The 18182-nt window shown below is 51.8% G+C and overlaps 1 protein-coding gene and 1 long non-coding RNA gene across 19 annotated transcripts in view; one reads left to right on the top strand and one right to left on the bottom strand.

Annotated features, from left to right (window-relative positions):
• Positions 1 to 10813, bottom strand: part of Bin1 (bridging integrator 1) — a 60631-nt gene extending 49818 nt beyond the window's left edge. For 4 of the 17 annotated variants that reach the window (XM_015996648.3, XM_042264247.2, XM_042264244.2 and 1 more), the window contains exon 1: positions 10450 to 10737. In XM_015996648.3, coding sequence (XP_015852134.1) covers positions 10450 to 10533 — 84 coding nt within the window. In that variant the 5' untranslated portion in view covers positions 10534 to 10737. Of the gene's footprint in view, positions 1 to 10449 lie in introns of all 17 variants that reach the window. The other 13 variants (XM_015996649.3, XM_006977933.4, XM_006977935.4 and 10 more) reach the window with 8 other exon arrangements.
• Positions 10814 to 10957: 144 nt separating this feature from the next.
• Positions 10958 to 17136, top strand: LOC121824075 (uncharacterized). Of its 2 annotated transcripts, XR_013046015.1 has the most exons (3): positions 10958 to 13451; positions 13553 to 15389; positions 16907 to 17136. It is a non-coding gene; the product is annotated as an uncharacterized LOC121824075 (long non-coding RNA). The 2 variants fall into 2 exon arrangements; XR_013046014.1 differs by having other exon boundaries at positions 13553 to 17136.
• Positions 17137 to 18182: the final 1046 nt, after the last annotated feature.

Here is an 18182-nt window from a genome sequence, read left to right as displayed (position 1 = left end):
AGGGCTCAGGCATCTCAGCTGAAGTGAACTCAGTGAACTGGTCCAAAGAAAGAAGCTGCAGCTGTTGGGAGGGGGCTGGACCGGCTGAGGCTGTCCTGTCACCCTATCTATCCCCTTCCGGCCCTGAAGCCCCAGTGAAGCTCCTCCCACCACAGGCCCCATGGAAATCTCCATCTCCTCACCAGCCAACAACCACCCCATCCTCCTCCATAGCACAGCATTCAGTATCGTCATCTGCCACCCTGCAACCCGCACCTACACCCAGGCATGCCCAGAGCTGGCAGGACCCAAGAGTGAGGGACAGTCCCATGTCCTTCTAGGCCAGTGAGCGGGTCCTGACATTCCTGCTCATCAGAACCACTGGTGTCACCCCATCTTCATACACCCTGCCACCCCCCAACCCCTCGAGAGGCCCTGAAAAGGAAGGAATAAGCAGAACCAAACATGACAGAGCCAATACAGGAGGCTTTGTGCTGGCCCCACCTGACCCAGGCCCTCCGGCCTCTTGCAAACAGCTGGTTTCTACTCTGGCCAAAGTGACTCCCCCTGGAAAGGTAGAGCTCACTTCCTTATCCCAGCTGCCCTGAGATCCCCATGCCCAGAGTCAGGAAGACACCAAAATCGTGAATGTTTGGCTGAGAGCAAGCTGGGGTGACAGGATGGTTCCGGCTACACTTGAGGAAGAAAGCTAAAGAGCCTGACCCAGGAAGCCAGGGACACAGGTCGGCGGGTGAGGTGTTTGCCACAGGAGCAAAAGGTCCTGAGTTTGATCCCCAAAAACGCACATAAAAGAGCCAAGATGTGGTGGCACACACTTGCAATCCCAGGTCTGGGGGGGTGGAGCCTGGCAGGTCCCTGGGGCTCACTCGTCGGCCAGCATGACTTCCATGGAGAGTTCCAAACCATGAGAGACCCTATGAGAACTTCACCAAGGTGAGAGAGAGCCTGGAAGAAGGGCCCGTGGTTAAGGGCACTCGCCACGTGAGTCTGATGACCTGAAACCCTGGGACAAATATAAAAACCCTGGTGGAGTAGTGTGTACCTGTAATCCCAGCACACCCACAGTGAGAGAGGAGGAAAGGACAGAGAATGGTCTGGAAGCTCATGAGCCAGCTCCCTGGAGTACACACAGCAGCAGCGGAAACAAGAGACCCATCCTCAACAAAGTGGGAGGTGAGAAGCATCTCCCTAAAGTTGTCCCCAAGCCTCCACACGTGTCCCCTGACACAAACCTGCACTCACGCACAAACACAGTCTAGGTTAATCCATTGACTTAAAAATTAATTTCAAAAAGTAAGATGGCCGGAGTCCTGACGTTGACCTCTGACCTCCACAAACACCGTGCACCCCCGAGCCAGATCGAGTCTGAGACAAAGCCAGTTACCCACCCCACCCCACCACCCCCACCCCCGCCCCAACCTGGACTCCATGTATCATTTCTCAGCCTCAGGCCTTCACCTCCCAATTGCATTAACTTTCTGTCTCAAACAGGCCTTGAAAATTCTTCTTCCATGACTGCCCCCAGCCCAGCCTTGCCTCTAGGGAGCTTTCCCTGATCATCCAGGCCTGTGGGGGCACTGTGTGTGAGAAGCGGAGAGCTCCAGCTCCAGGGGGAAGGCAGGAATCTCCCTCTCAGACTCCTAACCCATAATGGCCAGTGAGAGAAACCACCTCAGCCCAGCCCGAGCAAGCTGCAGTCTCTCCCCAGAGTCTAATTCAGGTCAGATGTGCTGCATACACAATGACGAGTCCGCGGGGGTTGCCCTGCCAGGGTGCCAGGGCGGTTCGATAAGGAGCGGAGTCTGTGGTAGTACTTGGTCTAGGTCTAGGACTTGCAGCAGCTCTAACAGGGGAAAATACCTCCCCGACTGGCCTTGTAGTAGCTGCTGTCTGTGGCCACCCACTCACTCCCATGATGACCTGGGGCTCAGCTTAGTGCAGGGCGCTCACGCTGCAGTGGGAAGATGATGCAGCTAGGCACCCTTCCAAAGGACACCAGAGACACAAACGCCCTTTCCCAGGGGGACCCAGAGAGAGCCTGAGGCTCCCCCCTCGAGTCCCATGATGTGACCCCAATCCATCTGCTGTGACACTTGGGATCTGGGGCAGAAGTGCGGGGCCTGGAAGAAGAAGAAGAAAAGCATAAGGACCACGTCTAAGGGTGGAGACTCCGCGGCAGCTGTGAGGCCTCAGGCCTAGCAACCACACTGCCCCCCACCCCTTGATCCATACAACCCGGTACTTCTGCTCATACAGAGCACTGGTCTGCTGAGGGCCAAGGTCCCATTTGTCACCTGACCTCAAAGCAGGCAGCCCCCCACTCATCACACACACACACACACACACACACACACACACACACCCCTGACTCGCCACAAGAACAGTCTCACCAGGCAGCCAATCTGCAGCCGCTTTTACTCCACCACATGCCTGAGCTATTTACTCATCCATCTGACCATGGAGGAAGGGAGGCCTGGAATACCCCAACGTGGCAGAGCAGGGTGGGACCAGCCTCCTCCTGTCTAACCCTAGCCCCGGTCCTGCAGTAAGCATCCCTCCTCTCCACCTCCTCCTCTCCATCCCTCAGCCTCCAGGCCTGTCCGCCAGCAGAACTGTCTCCTGAGGTCAGAAGTCATGCATCCCTCTGCAGTAAGCACACTGGTCCTCCAATTCTACAGCCACAGATTCAACAAACGGAGTACCAAAAACATTTCAAAAGACAAAATGATGTCTGAACACACACAGACGGGATGGGTTTTTTTTTTTGTTTTGTTTTGTTTTGTTTTTTGATGTTGTGTCCTGAGCAATATATGATGTGCCATGTGCTCACACCAAATTGAGCATTATAAACCATCGGGAGACAGGTAGCAGCATACAGGAAGATGTGTATAGTTTCTATGCCAATACTGCATTAATTTACGTCACAGGCTTGACCTCTGAAGGATTTGGACATCTGCAAGGTGGGTACCCTGAAACCAATTTTCTAAGGCACTTGAGGGCTGATTTCATGCTGAGAATACCTGCTGTGTGCTGAGCTGGCAGCCTGGACACCACCGAGGAGGCAGGAGGCAGTACCCTGCCATTGAGGGCAGAGACAGGGAGGGCAGCACACTGAGGAAAAAAGATTTCCTAACTTGTGTGAGGTCAACAGCAGCGATCTTTCCGGGGAACAGTTTCAAACACCTAGTATCCCTGTCATCTTATAAACGGGACTTTGTAGCAAAGATGGGAGCTAAAGTATACAGTATGTAATTCAGAATAAAAGGTGTTCCTGAACCGGGGGAAATGACCCAGTGGGTAAATGTAAACATAAGGACCAGAGTTCAGATCCCAAGCTCCCGCGTAAAACCCAGGCACAGCAGTGCGTGCGCACCTGAAACTCCAGCACTGGAGGAGGCAGATCCAGGGGTCTCACTGACAGCAAGCTCCAGGTTCAAGGAGACATCTTGTTCCAAAAAATAAGGTTCTCTGGTCTCCATGTGGATATACACAGGAGAGCGCACTCACTCACTCACACACTCACTCACACACAATCACACTCTCACACACACACACTCACACACACACACACACACACACAATCACACTCTCACTCACACACACTCTCACACTCACACACACCCACTCACGCACGTACTCGGTCTGGTCTGTCCCCAGCTGTGAGATGTGGAACTGTCACTTTCAGTCTTGCCCTGGAAACCCAGGCCTCCCATCACCTAGTCTACCACACACAGTATAAACCTCCACCTCAAGTGGGATTAGGGGTGCATCTTATTTAAGGGTCAAGTGTCTCAGGGGCCAAAGTCCTCCTCACCTGTATACATCTTCCCACCTTCTGACTGCAGGAGAAGTGGGAACCCGTAAGTCTGGTTGGTCCAGAGAGTCTGCAGTGTCAACCACTGGACCAGGCTTCAGTTCCTTTCTTTTTTTAAATAAATTTTATTATTTGTTTGTTTATTTATTCACTCATGTATATCAACATGTGTATTTATGCATAAGTACCATAGCATACATGTGGAAGTCCTCTCTCTTCCACCACATGGGATCCCCAGGGATCGGGGACAGAACTCTGGTGGTCAGGCTGATGACAAGTGTCTTTTTATCCCCCAAGCCACCTTACCAGCCCCTTAGTTTCTTCGCTGGGTGACAGTCACAAGACTGTGCAATGACGGTAAGGTATAGAGGTAAGCTGTAACCCACAGCTCTTACTATTAACTTGATATTCGATGACACTTCCCTCGGGCAGGAACAGCAGGCTTTCTCTCCACTCCCCAACCCTGACCCCTGCTCCTTAATAGCATGTGCAGAATCCAGCAGCCTTGTTTAGAGGTGGCGGCCTCTCACAGGGGGCTTTAGAAGCCTGGGTGCCAGGCGCCCCCTCATGGAATCTCCTACGGCACTAGCGCAGTGAGAGGTTAAATTAGAACTACCGGTGGTCTCGGGCCTCCCCTGACCTAGCAGCACCTACGCAAATTTCCACTTCAACTTCCCAAGCGCCCAGGGAGCAGGTATCATTACCTCTTTTTCAGAAGGGAAGACTGAGGTCAGACAGATTGGCAGGATCTGCCCAAGGACAGGAACACCGTGTGGGTGTGGAGAGATGACTCAGCCCCAGTTGACTAGACCTGTGGCCTTCCCCAGGACCATTGCTTAGATGGGATCTCACCAGCGGACCCCTCCAGTCCAGGCCACCTTCGACATCTTTGGTAGCATCCAATTAGTGCCTCTCCCAAGCTCCCCGAAGTGTACTCTGAACGGGCACCCCTAATCGCCTGGCCCTGCACAAACACCCACCTCAAGCTGCGCATCTGCCCTGGCCTGCCCCTCTATGGTGTAAAATGTTAGGATTAGCATGCTTTTCTTTGCATTTTTCAGACCCAGTGGAAGCATGCCAAAGAGGAAAACGCAACATACCAGACATCCAACAGGAAGTCCCCCACTGCAAGAGGTGGCCCCTCACCTGGAGACCAGACTCTTCCCCTAGCCTTCCCCCACCAAGGCGGCCAGCCACATCTGTAGTCACATCCATTTAAAACCTAAGCACGGGCATTGGTCTCCACACATGGAACACGCTCCTGCTTGTGGCCGCTGTGAGATGACCACGTCTCCAGCTAGGACATCAGCTCCACAGGGCACGGCTTTGATCCCCGCTTCCTCCATGTTTAGTACACAGTGTGTGCTACATTGTTGTGTAAAAGAATAAATACACCACCAGTGTCAAGAAACAAAAGACTAGTTAAGGAGGCCCAGGTTAGAGTTTATCTGTAGGAACGGGAGTTAACTCTAAATCATTCTGATTCTTAAGTCCAAGCCTTCTGCCTGCAAGACTGCCCCTGTACACACTACTTACATGCATGTGCACCACACACATAAACATTCACACAGTATACAGTGCATGTGTGACACACACACACACACACACACACACACACACACACACACACACACACACACACAGAGGCTGTTATCCTAAGCCCTGACAGGCTAAGGGCTCAGCAGGGATTAGCTGTCTACAAAGGCCTGTAATGGACACTCCCAGGGAGCGATTTGAGTAGTGGGCCTTGTGGAGGGCTCCCAGGGAGGTTCGGTGTTACCAGTCTACCTACCCAGCCGATATTTAGTGAGCACATGCTATGTGACAGGCGTCTGTTAAATGCTTTCTGTTCTTCACAACATGCCTGTGAAAAGGAGCTATCATTATCTCCAGTTTATCCATGGGGCTGGAGGGGGATGGTGGTGGTGGGGGTCTCCAGAAGGACCTGCCACCTGACTACAGCCAGTCAGGGGTAGTGACCCATGCTGATGTGCAGGATGGAAGACACAGCAGGGCTGAAACATTCTCAGCGTTGTCCCAGCCTCACAACTTGGAAAGAACTCAGCCAAGGCCACCCAGGCAGAAGCCAGAGAAGGAAGGAGATGGAGGAACCTCAAAAGATGATCTGTGAGGAAGTGGTAGGAAGTGGTTCTGCCTCAGCGGCTGTGAGAACCCCTGGGGTACACAGATTTTTTTTTTACCCCAGCATGCAACACTTAATGAAATCTGGCCTGAGTCATCCAGCCACCCCTCTAGTGCATGGAGCTGAAATTCTCACCATCCTCACCAGCCCTTCACACCTTGGCCCATACCTGTACCCTAGGCATCCCAGCAGGTTCTCCCTCTTCCACCCCTCCCCCCAGTACGGTACCAATTGCCTGGCTTCCACCTGCCACAGCCAGTACATTACTGAGGCCACCAGGCCTGAGGGGGCTCAGGAAGAGCCCAAGGACATGCTTACAGCTCTCCCACCCCTTCCTGAGACCAGTGTCTCCAGAGCATCCCCTGTGACCCCCATCCCCAAGGACCCAACACCCCATACGGAAGGCAGGCTCTTGCAGGGAAGATACACCGTTCCACATAAAGACTTTTCAGGAAATCTGATCTCCGCTGGAAGGTTCAGCAGAACCTGTCCAAGCTCAAGGAGAGAGGCCCAGTGCAGAGAGTTAAAGAAGAAAGGAGGTGATCCGGCACGGGAGAGGAGACTGAGAACAGGCCTTAGACTCTCCGGGGCACAGGGGAGCACGGAGATAGAAAGGGGATGTAGACTATGCCTTGCATGGAAGGCAGCAACTTTAGGCTGGGTCCTCAGGCTGGGGAAAGCCTGTGTAAGTGAAATCAGTGGCCCGGATGACCTCAGAAGCAGGGGCTATGTGATTCTAGCAGGGACTCGGGACTAGGCAGCAAAAGAACGTTCTGTTAAAGGGGACCCTTGCACCTGCTTCTCCTAAAGGTAGCCTAGCAACTCTTTAGGTCACCACCAGAAGCTTGATGCTCAAACCCAGCTCCTACTACGGAAGCTGATGCACCGGCCACCAGGGAAGACCTTGGCCACGCACAGGAACCCAGTGCAGTTCACCGCCCTGTATCAAGGTGCCATGACAGCACCATGGCGCAGTTTACCACCACGTGGCCCGGTCCTATAAATAACCACGGCTGCCCCTTCCTTTGCTGAGCATCTGTTTCACATGCCAGAGACGGGCTGCACACCAACAACCCCAGGCTCCCCACTCCCACTGGCGTCAGGGACGGCCACAGCCATCAAGGAAACATTCCCCCTTTGTGCATATTCCCGCCACACCCAGGACCTTCCCCTGTACTCAAGCACTGGCTCAGTCCTGTGAGAACAAGGCCCAGCCTCCCTCACACACTCTTCCCTGAGGACTCCTAGGCCGTGGACTTGGGCAGGCAAGATTCCATACCCCCCCCCCAAACCCCAGCTGTCCTTCTCCCCAACCACCCCATCCCCCAAGGGGCCCAGCTCGCCAGCCTCTAATCCTCTTGTCATCTGACCCAGCCTCCACCCTAAATTGGCTTTGCCCAGCCACCCTCCTGAGGCCCAAAAATGGACACAGTCATTTATAGAGGGTCAGCTAAGCCAAATGCAATGGGAAGATGACCTCATGAAGCCCACGGGCCTGGTCTCCAGGCACACAGGCTCATCGCAGGCACACAGCAACAGTCCAGGAGTAAGCCCCATGGAGGCCTGAGCCATACGCTTCCTGCCTGAGGCGGCTCTCGGGGACTCAGTCTAGAACAAGGCACCTGGCATGTGTGCGGGCAGGGAAAAAAAAAAAGACAACTGCTCGCTCCCAGGTCTGGGCCAGCCAGGGCTCCAAGATCAAGCACCCAAGTCCCGACATTCAGTCCTAAACACCCACTCACCACCCACCAGAGCTTGAGAGACACACAAGGGTCACAAGCACAGCTCTGGTGTGTCCAGGGCAGTCATAGCAACCTAAGACTCATTAGGGGCCACAGAGAAGAGCTGGTCCTGTGACCCCTCCCAGGGCCCCACAACACCAGAGGGCACACTGCACTTTGCTGTCACTCAATCCCCATGGCTGTTAGGAGGGAGAAGTTGGGAAGACCAAATGGGAAGCCATAGGGTCTTCTTCTTACGCAAATACACTGGAGGCTTTCTTTTTTTTTTTTTTTTCTGTGTGTATGCACATGCATGTAAAGGCCAGAGCTTAACATCAGGTCTCTTCCTCAGCTTCTCTACCTTATTATTTGAGAAAGGATCTCTCACTGAACCTGGAGCTTGCTGATATAGACAAACTGGCTGACTGGCAAGTCCCCGAGATCCTCCTGTCTCTCCCTCCCCAGTGCCGGAATTTCAAACTCACAACGCTCCTGCTCCCAGTTTTACACATGGGTCCTGGGGGATCAAACTCAGATCCTGTTTGTCCAGCAAATACTTTTCCAACTGAGCTATCTGCCCAACTTTCCCTGTGCTTTCCACCTGCTTCCATCCTTGCTCAGAAAATACCCTTCTGTGACAATAAAAAATAAAAACTGCCCTGGGGCGGCTGGTTTATTTGAAGAAAGGTAGGCCCAGTGTCAGGCAGGACTGTTTGTTGGACAGTGTGGGACTTGAGATCCTATTAGCAATGGGTATTGAATCGGGCATGGACCACCACCAGAAGATATTGGGGAGGCAGTCCAATCAGTACACCCAGGCTGTGACAAATGAGGATTCCAAGTGGCAGGATGATAAGCAGAAGAGGACCTAGGTAGGACACAGGGCTTCCTGGAAGCCGGGTCTGTAGGGCCAAGCAGGGAGAGGATGGGAAACAGGCTACTGTCTCAGGATACCTGTCAGACTGTCTTGGCTTCCCCTGGGCAAATGGTCCCTAACTAATGCCCATGGGACACAGAGCAGCCGTGGCAGGAGGCAAGTGCAGACCCATGAAGCCCAGGCTCAGACAAGGCCAGCTGCTGGCTAAAGCCGTGGTCCATAGCCAACCAGCTGTCAGCCAACTGCCCAGAACCTCTTTGTGGGGGCACTGGAAAGAGAGATGGCCCAGCAATACAGGACCATCTACAAGAAAGGGACACAGCCTACACGTATGGCGCCTGGGGTTGCCTCAAGGAGGCTACTGCTAGCAAAACAGCATCTGGACAGAGGTGCACACCGGCTACAGTGAAGAGGCGTATGAAGTTGATCTTCACGGAGTGGGGGCAGGGAACTTGTCTCAGTTTACTCCCGATGTTTCCATTCATTTCCTTTAGGAGTGGGAAACAGGCTCCAGGGATCTTAAATGAATTACTAGGTCACTGGGAGCTAGGGTAGCTGTGTCTGCCTACTGCTCCAGCTGGGTAACTGGTCTCCTCAGCCACCAGCAGACTATTGGGGCAGGCGGAGGTGTGGGGGTTACGACTCTAATCCCTCTCTCTTCCTTTTCCTCCTGAATGGGGTAAGGAGCTCTGGCCAGATCTGGAGATTAGCAAGAGCCTTCCCATACTCACAGTCACCCCCTCCTTAGCTAGTAACCACAAGGATGAGGAGGAGTAGGGCTCTAAGGAAACTCTACTCCCCCCCCCATCACATCACGTGGCTGCATCCTTGGGGAGCGCATAGCTAGCTCTCAGCTGCAAAAGTCATTGTTTATAAACAGCCCCAAGACTGGCAGAGGAAGGCAAGCCTGTCCCTGTCCCCATCAGGCCCCGGCCCAGCTCGAGCCATGGGGGGCTATCCCTAGCAGAAACACAGATTGTACAATCTCAGATTTCAAGAGTCGGAATTGGCAGGGGAAGTGGCGTCAGCAGCTGGCGTGATCCAATTCAATGAGCCAGGGACAGCGAGGGGTAAAAGGCAGGCCAGCGAAGGACCCCCGCCCCCAACCCCCGCATTTCCTGCACAGTCAGGGTGTCCCAGGAAGCCCTGATCCCATCTCCTGCAAAAACCCCCAGAGTACTCTCAGACAACAGGGATGGGGTTCCCTGTGGCGCCCTCCACACCCCTCTTCTGGGCCACCGGTATAGCCAGGAGCTCCCACCATCTCTCTCTCCAGCGGCTGGAACCGCCAAAGCCCTGCGGGGGGTAGGGGTACAGAACCCTCTGCAACCCGGCGGGTCTGGGCGGGACCTTCTAGGCCGCAGGCACCTCTTGGAAGGAGAAAAGCAATCCTTCCTTCAGGGATTAACGTCGAGAGGCCATAGGAAGGAGAGGGCAGTGGGCGCCTGCACTAGCCAGCTGGAAAAGTATAGCCTTGGAAGTCTGGGACGTGTACAGCCCTAGGGGCAGCGAGACAGGCTCCCTCCCCCCACGCAAGCCCCGCCTGGATTGCCCGCGTGGGTCTAGAGAGCTGGGGGTCACCTCCCAGCCTCCCGACCCTTGGACTCCAGGCTAGGGTAAGAGTGGACCCCGCGTCCGAGAAGCGAACCGGAGCGTGGGCCTCCACTTCTCTGCAGAGGAGCCGCGAAGGTACAAAACGGTGGGGGAAGGGGGGGGGACGACGACAAGGTGGACAGCTGCGCTCTCCTCTACCAGAGCCCGAGTAGGGGAGGAGGGGACACCCTAACTGCAGGGAGATCAAGCCCGGGGACTCCTCGGCCACGATCATCCGGAAGTGACCAGCTCGATCCCAGGGGTAGGGGTGAGAGGTGTGGCAGGTTTACCGGTCGCTCACCTTCTCCTGCGCTCGGGTCAGCTTCTTCTGTACGTTGCTGGCGATCTTCCCCGCCGTCACCCCTTTGCTCCCCATCTCTGCCATCGCGGCGCCGGCCTCGCCCGTAGCGAGCGCGGATAATGGCGCGGGGAGGCGGTGCGCGCCGCACTCGCAGCCTCCAGCCCCGGCCGCTCCACCAGCCTGGGCTCTGGCTCCACGCCGCGCACTAGAACAGCTCCGGGGACTGACGGAGACGGAGCGTGCGCGGGGAGAGCGAGCGAGCGAGCGAGCGAGCAAGCGACGCGGGGATCCAGAGAGGGAGGGACCCACGGGGGGAGGGAGGGGGCGGGGAGAAGGGACTAGCCGCGGGCGGGTCAGCGCCCCCAGCCCGCCCCCTCCGGACACGACACTGCCTTTTAAAGGGCCAATCTGGGATTCGGATCCTCACCACCCAGGAGGAGGGAGCCTCGAGGGCGGGCGCTGGGAAAGGGGAAGGGGGGTAGTGGGGGGGGGGGTTGCGGGGCAGGGACTCCCCGGACGTGCTGGCGATTTCGTCTGGGGGTGGGAACTACCTACGCTGTTCCCGGTTCCGCGCCACCGCAATCCTGAGGCTTAAATCCTCCTCCCAAGCAGATACCTCCTGCAACCCTAGAACCAGGTGAAGGAGTTGGTGCTTTCTAAAATCAAAGATAATGGGGGGGGAGTGAGGGGGGGCGCGATAGATGCCTGCGTGTCCCTGGAATCCCTGAGTCGCCGGGGGCTGGGAAAATGCCCTTCCAGGGATTCCCCTCCCTCAGGCAGCCGGGCGTCCGCCTCCACCTGCACCCTAGGGCAGGTTCCTCTGTCCCTTTCTCTTTGCCTAGTTCCATGCCAACTAAGCACTTGGTTTTTCCAGTTTGCCTTTAACTATCATCCTAACGAGCACCTAACCTTAGCTGCACGTTTAATGTGTGCCTGGCATGGTGTTGAGCGATTTGGTAAGCATTATTTCACCCAGTCTCCAACAGTCCTATGAGGAAGAGGCTCCAATTAATTACCGTTTTACAAAAGAAACACCAAAGAGGCTAACTGCATCCGGGCTTGCCACCAATGTATGGGGGCGGGGAGGAGGGGGATTGCCTAATCCTGTAATAGGGAAATGATTAAGGGTCATTCACTATTCGTGAAGATAAGGCTGTCCAATGACACATACTACGTAGTCACTAGTGGGGGAGGGGCTGTGCTTCGACTTTGACGAATACCAAAATTCTCCGGATACTCAGGTCTTTTAATGCAAAGACTCCCAGGGAAAGAGAAACAGGCAGTTACCTGACACGTGCTGGCCAGCCAGCCTACTGTAATTGGGGAGCTACAGGCCAATCAGATCCTGTGTCAAAAACGACAGCTCAAATTGTATTCTGGCCTCGTGTGGACAGCACACACACACACACACACACACACACACACACTCATGCAGACATGCACACATGGCAGAGTATTTACATAGAACTGACACCTATTCCTCCACATACTTTAAACCATTTCTGATGATTCATAATGTCTAATGCATGCAAATATTGCATAAATAGCTGTTATACTGTTTTGTTCAGGGAATAAGGACAAGGAAAAAGAATTCAGTGCAGATACTCAGCGCAGATAAAATTTTCCCCTGAACATTATCAGTCCTAGGATTCAGAACTGCAAATAGGGAGCGCCAACTGTGTATATTTGTGAGGTACGCTGGTATCCACATCCTCTGCCCAAAGCCATACCAGGGACTGTGAAAAGTTCTGGGGCACTCTGCTACCCTGGAAGTGTCTCAGGATTTGTGGGCAGAAGTTGAACAGAGATGAGTGCTCCTGGGGGCCAGCTGTGTCCAAAACATGGACAGGAGCCAGGGTGTGAGACCTATGGAATGCTCACAGTAGTCAGAGGAACACTCCAAAGGTGGCTGGGGCAGGGTCTCAGAGACAACGGGATTCCCCAGGGGAATGGGAAGTACTCATGTAGGCTCTCCCCCAAGTCCTTGTACAAATGGAGAAACTGAGGCCTGAAAAGAAAAGGCTCAGGCAGCCTTCACAATGGCCCGTCTCGCCCCCTGGACCTCCCCTGGATGTTGCCTGGCTACATCTGGTTCTCCATTCTGGACTCCTTCCTGGCCCAGGAGCTGGTCACTGGCAACAGTCTCACAGATAGCAAAATAACCAGCCCTCACAAGCACTGAACACTGGGAATGGAAACCATTATGTTGAAATTATCCACATAGGACCAGCGTTGGATCCGTGGGATGCATGGAAGAGCCAGGCACTGCAGGCACACCGATGATTCCCGGGCCTGAGAAACTCAAACAAGGGCATCTGGCCAGCCAGCCTGACTAAAGGAGGCTGTGAGCGCCAGGCCAGTGAGAGACACTGTTTTTAAAAAATAATATGGAAAGCAATTGAGCAAGGTATTCAAGGTTGACCTTTGATCTCCATGTGCACACACATACACACACACACCACACTTACATGCACACACACACACACCACACTTACATGCACACACACACACACCACACTTACATGCACACACACACACACCACACTTACATGCACACACATACACACACACCACATTTACATGCACACACATATACACACACACCACACTTATATGCATATACATATATGCACACAAACATGCAAATTCATTATAAACTTATGCCCCATTTATGAGCCCCTCAAACAAAATCTAAATAGCCTGGGTTCCTAAATCAGCATTCTCCTGAAATATATTTTTGCTTTGTGGTCTCTTTCCTAATTTACAATTGTCTACTATTCTCTCAAAGTAATTATTTTCTTCCTCCTCCTCCCCCTCTCCCTCACTCCCTCTCTCCTAAGTCTCATATATCCCTTGACCTAAAACTCACTATGTAGCTGAGGATGACCTTGAACTTCTGATCCTCCTGTCTCCACCTCCTGAATGCTGGGACTACAAGCATGCACCATGGTGCCCCATCTATGGGGTGCTGTGCACAGAATCCAGAGCTTCATTCGTACTCGGTAAGTACTCTACCAATTGAGCCCCATCCCGGGCCTGTCAAAGCCTTTCCTTCCAACACTCCTTGAGGGAAGAAATGAGCAGAAGTCAAATTCTATTACAGTCAGCCCCTGGGAATGGAAGATTCTGCTTCGTTGGGCTTCTGGTGTTTCCAAATATGACAGAAAAGTATGAAACAACAGAAAATGTTCCTCAGTGGGAAAGGGTCAGCCATGCCGACACAGCGGTAAGAGAAGCCATTGGGGAATCCTTCACAATTAGGAAACAATACAAAAGTGATGCCCTTGGTATGATCATAAATGAAAAGACAACCAAGATATATACGTGTGCTATCCTTAAATCTACGTATGAGTTAATTAGGCACTCAGGATCAAAGACTCGGAAGAGCTATACATAAGAAAGAAGACTGAGGCCCTAGTTCCATCTCCAGAACCCAAATAAAAAAGCCAGGCTCGCTGGCTGGCCAGCCCAGTTGAATAGTGGATTCTAGGTCAGTGAGAGACTCTTCCCCCCCCCCCAAAAAAAACAAGATGGACAGCTCCTGAAGAATTATACCCAAGGTTAGCCTCTTGCCCACACACAGACACACAGACACAGAAGCAGGGGATGGGGTGGGGGAGCCATCCTAACCAAATTAGCAAGTTCCATGTAAAATTGAGCAACCCTATCTCAAAAAACAAGATAGACAGTATCTTGAGGAACGACATTCAAGGTTATCGTCTGGTCTCCATGTGTACCCATACACACAAACACTCACATACATACATTTTTAAACATAAACATTGTGAGGAAGCTATTTTTGAGGACAGTATTTGGGAAGCAACAATGTGACAGGAGAGGCAAAAGCTTGGGAAGAGAGTGTGTGTGCTCCGCACCTGAATTTAGAGGGGCAAAGAAACAATGCTTGCTTGTTTCTAATTGACTTTCTATTTCAGAAGGTTTTTTTTTTTTTTTAAGACTTATTTTATTTCAAGTTGTATGTATGTGTTGGGTGTGTGCATGTGATCGCAGATGCCTACAGAAGCCAGAAGAGGGTTCAGGTCCCATGAAGCTGGAGTTACAGGCAGTTTTGATCCACCCAACGTAGGAACTCGGAGCCAAACACAGGTCCCCTGCCAGAGCAGAAGATGCTTAACTGCTTAGCCATCTTTAGGCATGCAAAAAAAAAAAAAAAAAAAAAAAAAAACTGAGCAGAAGATGCAGCCATGCCCCAGGTACGTGCCACTCACACTAGGGAACAGTACCCTAGTTTCACTGTTGACAAAAATAAAAAAGCAAAGTAGGGAAGATAGGATTTATTTTATCTCACACTTCCAAATTTCAGTCCATCATAGTAAGAACATCACAGCCGCAAATGCTTACAGGAGCTAGTCACATCGAGCACAGAATGATGCCTTCTCGGTGCTCAGCTGGCTTTGTATACTCTTCCAATCCAGGGCCCAACAGCAGGAGATGGTGCCGCCCACTTTCACACTGAGTCTTTCCCCATCAATGCAGGCCATCATGACAGTCCCCCACAGATGTGCCTACAGGTCCACTTGACCTAGACAGTCTCTCGCTGAGATTCTCTTCCCGGGGATTCTAGGTTGTACCAGGTTGGCAAAACTAACCGTGACATGTAGCCTTCCCCACCATCAACATCTGCATCAGAGCGGCCCGTTTATTATAGTTGATAAACCTGATAATCTCACGATCCGCTGAATTCCATAGTTTCTTTCCATTAGGGTTCACTCTTGGTGGTGGACATTTTATGGGTTTGGACAAGTGTACGGTGACATGGTTACCATTATAGCATCATACATACCTTGTGTGGGGCAGTTTCACTGTCTCCTGGGTACCAGCTATCTCCCCTCCCATCCCCAACCCCTGTCAATACAGGATCTGCTCCCCCTTCCCACTGGTGTGCCTCTTCCAGAATGTCACATCGTTGGAGCTACGCAGTATGCAGCCCTTACACACGGGCCCCTTTCCCTTAATGGTGTGCATTCCGGATTCCCTCTTCACATCTGTTGTGTACATAGGGAGATGGCTAGGTGGTTAAAGTGTTTGACTCATAAGAGTGAGAACAAAGGTTTAGATCCCAGAGCCCACACAAACGCTGGGTGAGTGTGGTAGTCTGCCTGTAACTCCAGCCTTACAAGGCGGAGATGGGATCCCCAGAGCTAGCTGGCTAATGAGACCAGCAGTGTCAGCAAGATCTGGGTTTGCCTGAGAGACCCTGCCTCAGGGACTAAGGTGGAAGAGCAGCCAAGAATGATTCCTGACGTGAACCTGTGTAGCACGAATCTTAACAGTTCTTAATAATAAAATCAAACCTAAAGCCAGGTATTGGGGTCAATGCTGAAAGATCAGAGAAGCAGAACAAACCACAGCCACCTCGCCTTACCAATACTTCAGCTGATCCTGTTTCCTCAGACTGGAAGCCTCTGAATCCTTATCCAAATGGATCTCAGCTGAACTGCTTCTCGAAAGCCTGAAAGCTTAACCAGCTCTAGTTCCTGGTCCTTATATACCTTTCTGCTTTCTGCCATCACTTCCTGGGATTAAAGGCATGAGTCACCATGCCTGGCTGTTTCCAGTGTGGCTTTAAACTCACAGAGATCCGGGTGGATCTCTGCCTCCCAAGTGATAGGATTAAAGGCGCGTGTGCCACCATTTTCTGGCCTCTAAATCTAGTGGCTGTTCTGTTCTCTGACCCCAGATACATTTATTAGGGTGCACAATATTTTGGGGAACACAATATCACCACAAACCTTAGCCTTCCACATACATGCACACACGTGCAAAGCATGTACACGGGTATAGCACATATGGGGGGAGGGGCATCCTTTATTGCTTTTCATGTCTTAACAGCTCATTTCTTTCAGCACTACATAACATCCCATTGTCTTAAACACCACAGTTGTCCCGCTCGCCTATTGAGGGACGTCTTTTTTGTTTCTGATTTTGGATAATTATAAATAAAGCGGCTGAGAGCACCCATATTCAGGTATTCATAAACGTAAGTTCTAGACTCCTTTGGATATATATTAAGAAGTGCGATCCCTGGACCAAAGGACAAGAATAAATGCAGTGTTAAAAGGATTTCCCAGACTGTCTTCTAGAGCTGAATTATTTTGCATTCCTACCAGCAAAAGTTGGTCCCTCCACTCTCTCTGCACCCACCAGCGCTCTGGCGCAGTCACTGTTCTGCACTGGGTGGTTCTGACGGCTGTGTAGTGATGTCCATTGTGTGGGTATGCTAAGGGTGGTCATTTTTCCCTTGCAGAGAAACAGGATTTCCTTATGTTTCTCTTATACTTTTGGTTGTGAATCTGGCCCTTAATGGCTGAGCCATCTCTCCGGCCCTCCTTATTTTCTTTTATACTTGAAGAACTGGAGGATATTATTTGAGCATCTTTCTGTTATTATTTATATTACTTTTACTAAAAATTATTATTTTGTTTTATGTGTACAGGTGTTTTGCCTGCATGTGTGTTGTGTACCACATGCATGCCTGGTGCCCACGGAGACCAGAAGAAGTTATCAGATGCCCTGAGACTGGAGTTATAGATGGTTGTGAGCCAGCATGTGGGTTATAGGAATCAAACCCAGGTGCTCTGGAAGAACAGCCAGTGCCCTTTACCATCCTTCAGCATTTAAATTCCTTTGAACGTCAGACTCAAATCATAACCAGCATATAACCTTTTCAGACTACCTTCTTTCACTTAGTAATATGCTTTTAAGAACATTTGGTTGTAAGCCGGGCAGTGGTGGCGCATGCCTTTAATCCCAGCACTCGGGAGGCAGATGCAGGCGGATCTCTGTGAGTTCGAGGCCAGCCTGGGCTACAGAGTGAGTTCCAGGAGAGGCACAAAGCTACACAGAGAAACCCTGTCTCGAAAAACCAAAAAAAAAAAAAAAAAAAAAAAAAAGAATATGTGGATATGGTACCAGGAGGTGCCATGCAAGTTTTTAAGGAAGGGAAGTAACATACCCACCTAGGATGCCTATGTGCTAAAACAACGAGGCCACCATGGCACAAAGTCCCTAAGGGTGTAATAGAGGCACACATACCTCGACAGTAAGAACACCTCTCTAACTGAACTTGAAATCCACTCAACAAGAGGGAAATCATGCCTAGTACCGGAAACCTAGCCAGCCACCTGGGGCTGGTGAAGTCATGGATCTTGAAGAAGAACCTACAACTGTCATTTTCTAAATCAGTGTAACTCCTACTTACATTCTAAATACTTATCCCTCTACCCACCTGGAAGTCTAGTTCTCACCCCCATCAAGGAAACATCTCTTTGCAACAGACCGAGACCATGACAGAAAACCAGAACTAGTTAAAATGCAAAGATCAAGTGACCACAGGGTGCCCAGCCCCAACTGATACATCTATAGCACAGATGTACCAAAGGTCAGGGGTCACAGAGGAAGAGGGAGAGGAAGGATTGTAAGAGTCAGAAAAACAGGAAGTTTACTGTGAGAGTTCTCCCAGAAATGTCAGAGAAGTGACATGTATGAAGTTTCATCAGCACCACCCGTCTCAACAGGACTGAACAGGGATTCCGCCAATAGACATGCTAATATGGAAGGGGGAAGTCTATCAGGCCTCGGCCACAGGCAGAGAACTGCAGGAGACCAAGGGATGCTAGGAGCCATAGAAGGAAGTCGTCTCCAGATAATGGCTGCCCCCACCCATTGGTTATCCAATAGCAAGTGGCCGGCCCTAAAAATCACGTCCATTC

The sequence above is a fragment of the Peromyscus maniculatus genome, chromosome 19 (genome assembly GCF_049852395.1).
Source record: "Peromyscus maniculatus bairdii isolate BWxNUB_F1_BW_parent chromosome 19, HU_Pman_BW_mat_3.1, whole genome shotgun sequence".
Classification (NCBI taxonomy): Eukaryota; Metazoa; Chordata; class Mammalia; order Rodentia; family Cricetidae; genus Peromyscus; species Peromyscus maniculatus.
This window is presented reverse-complemented; position numbering and strand designations above follow the sequence as displayed.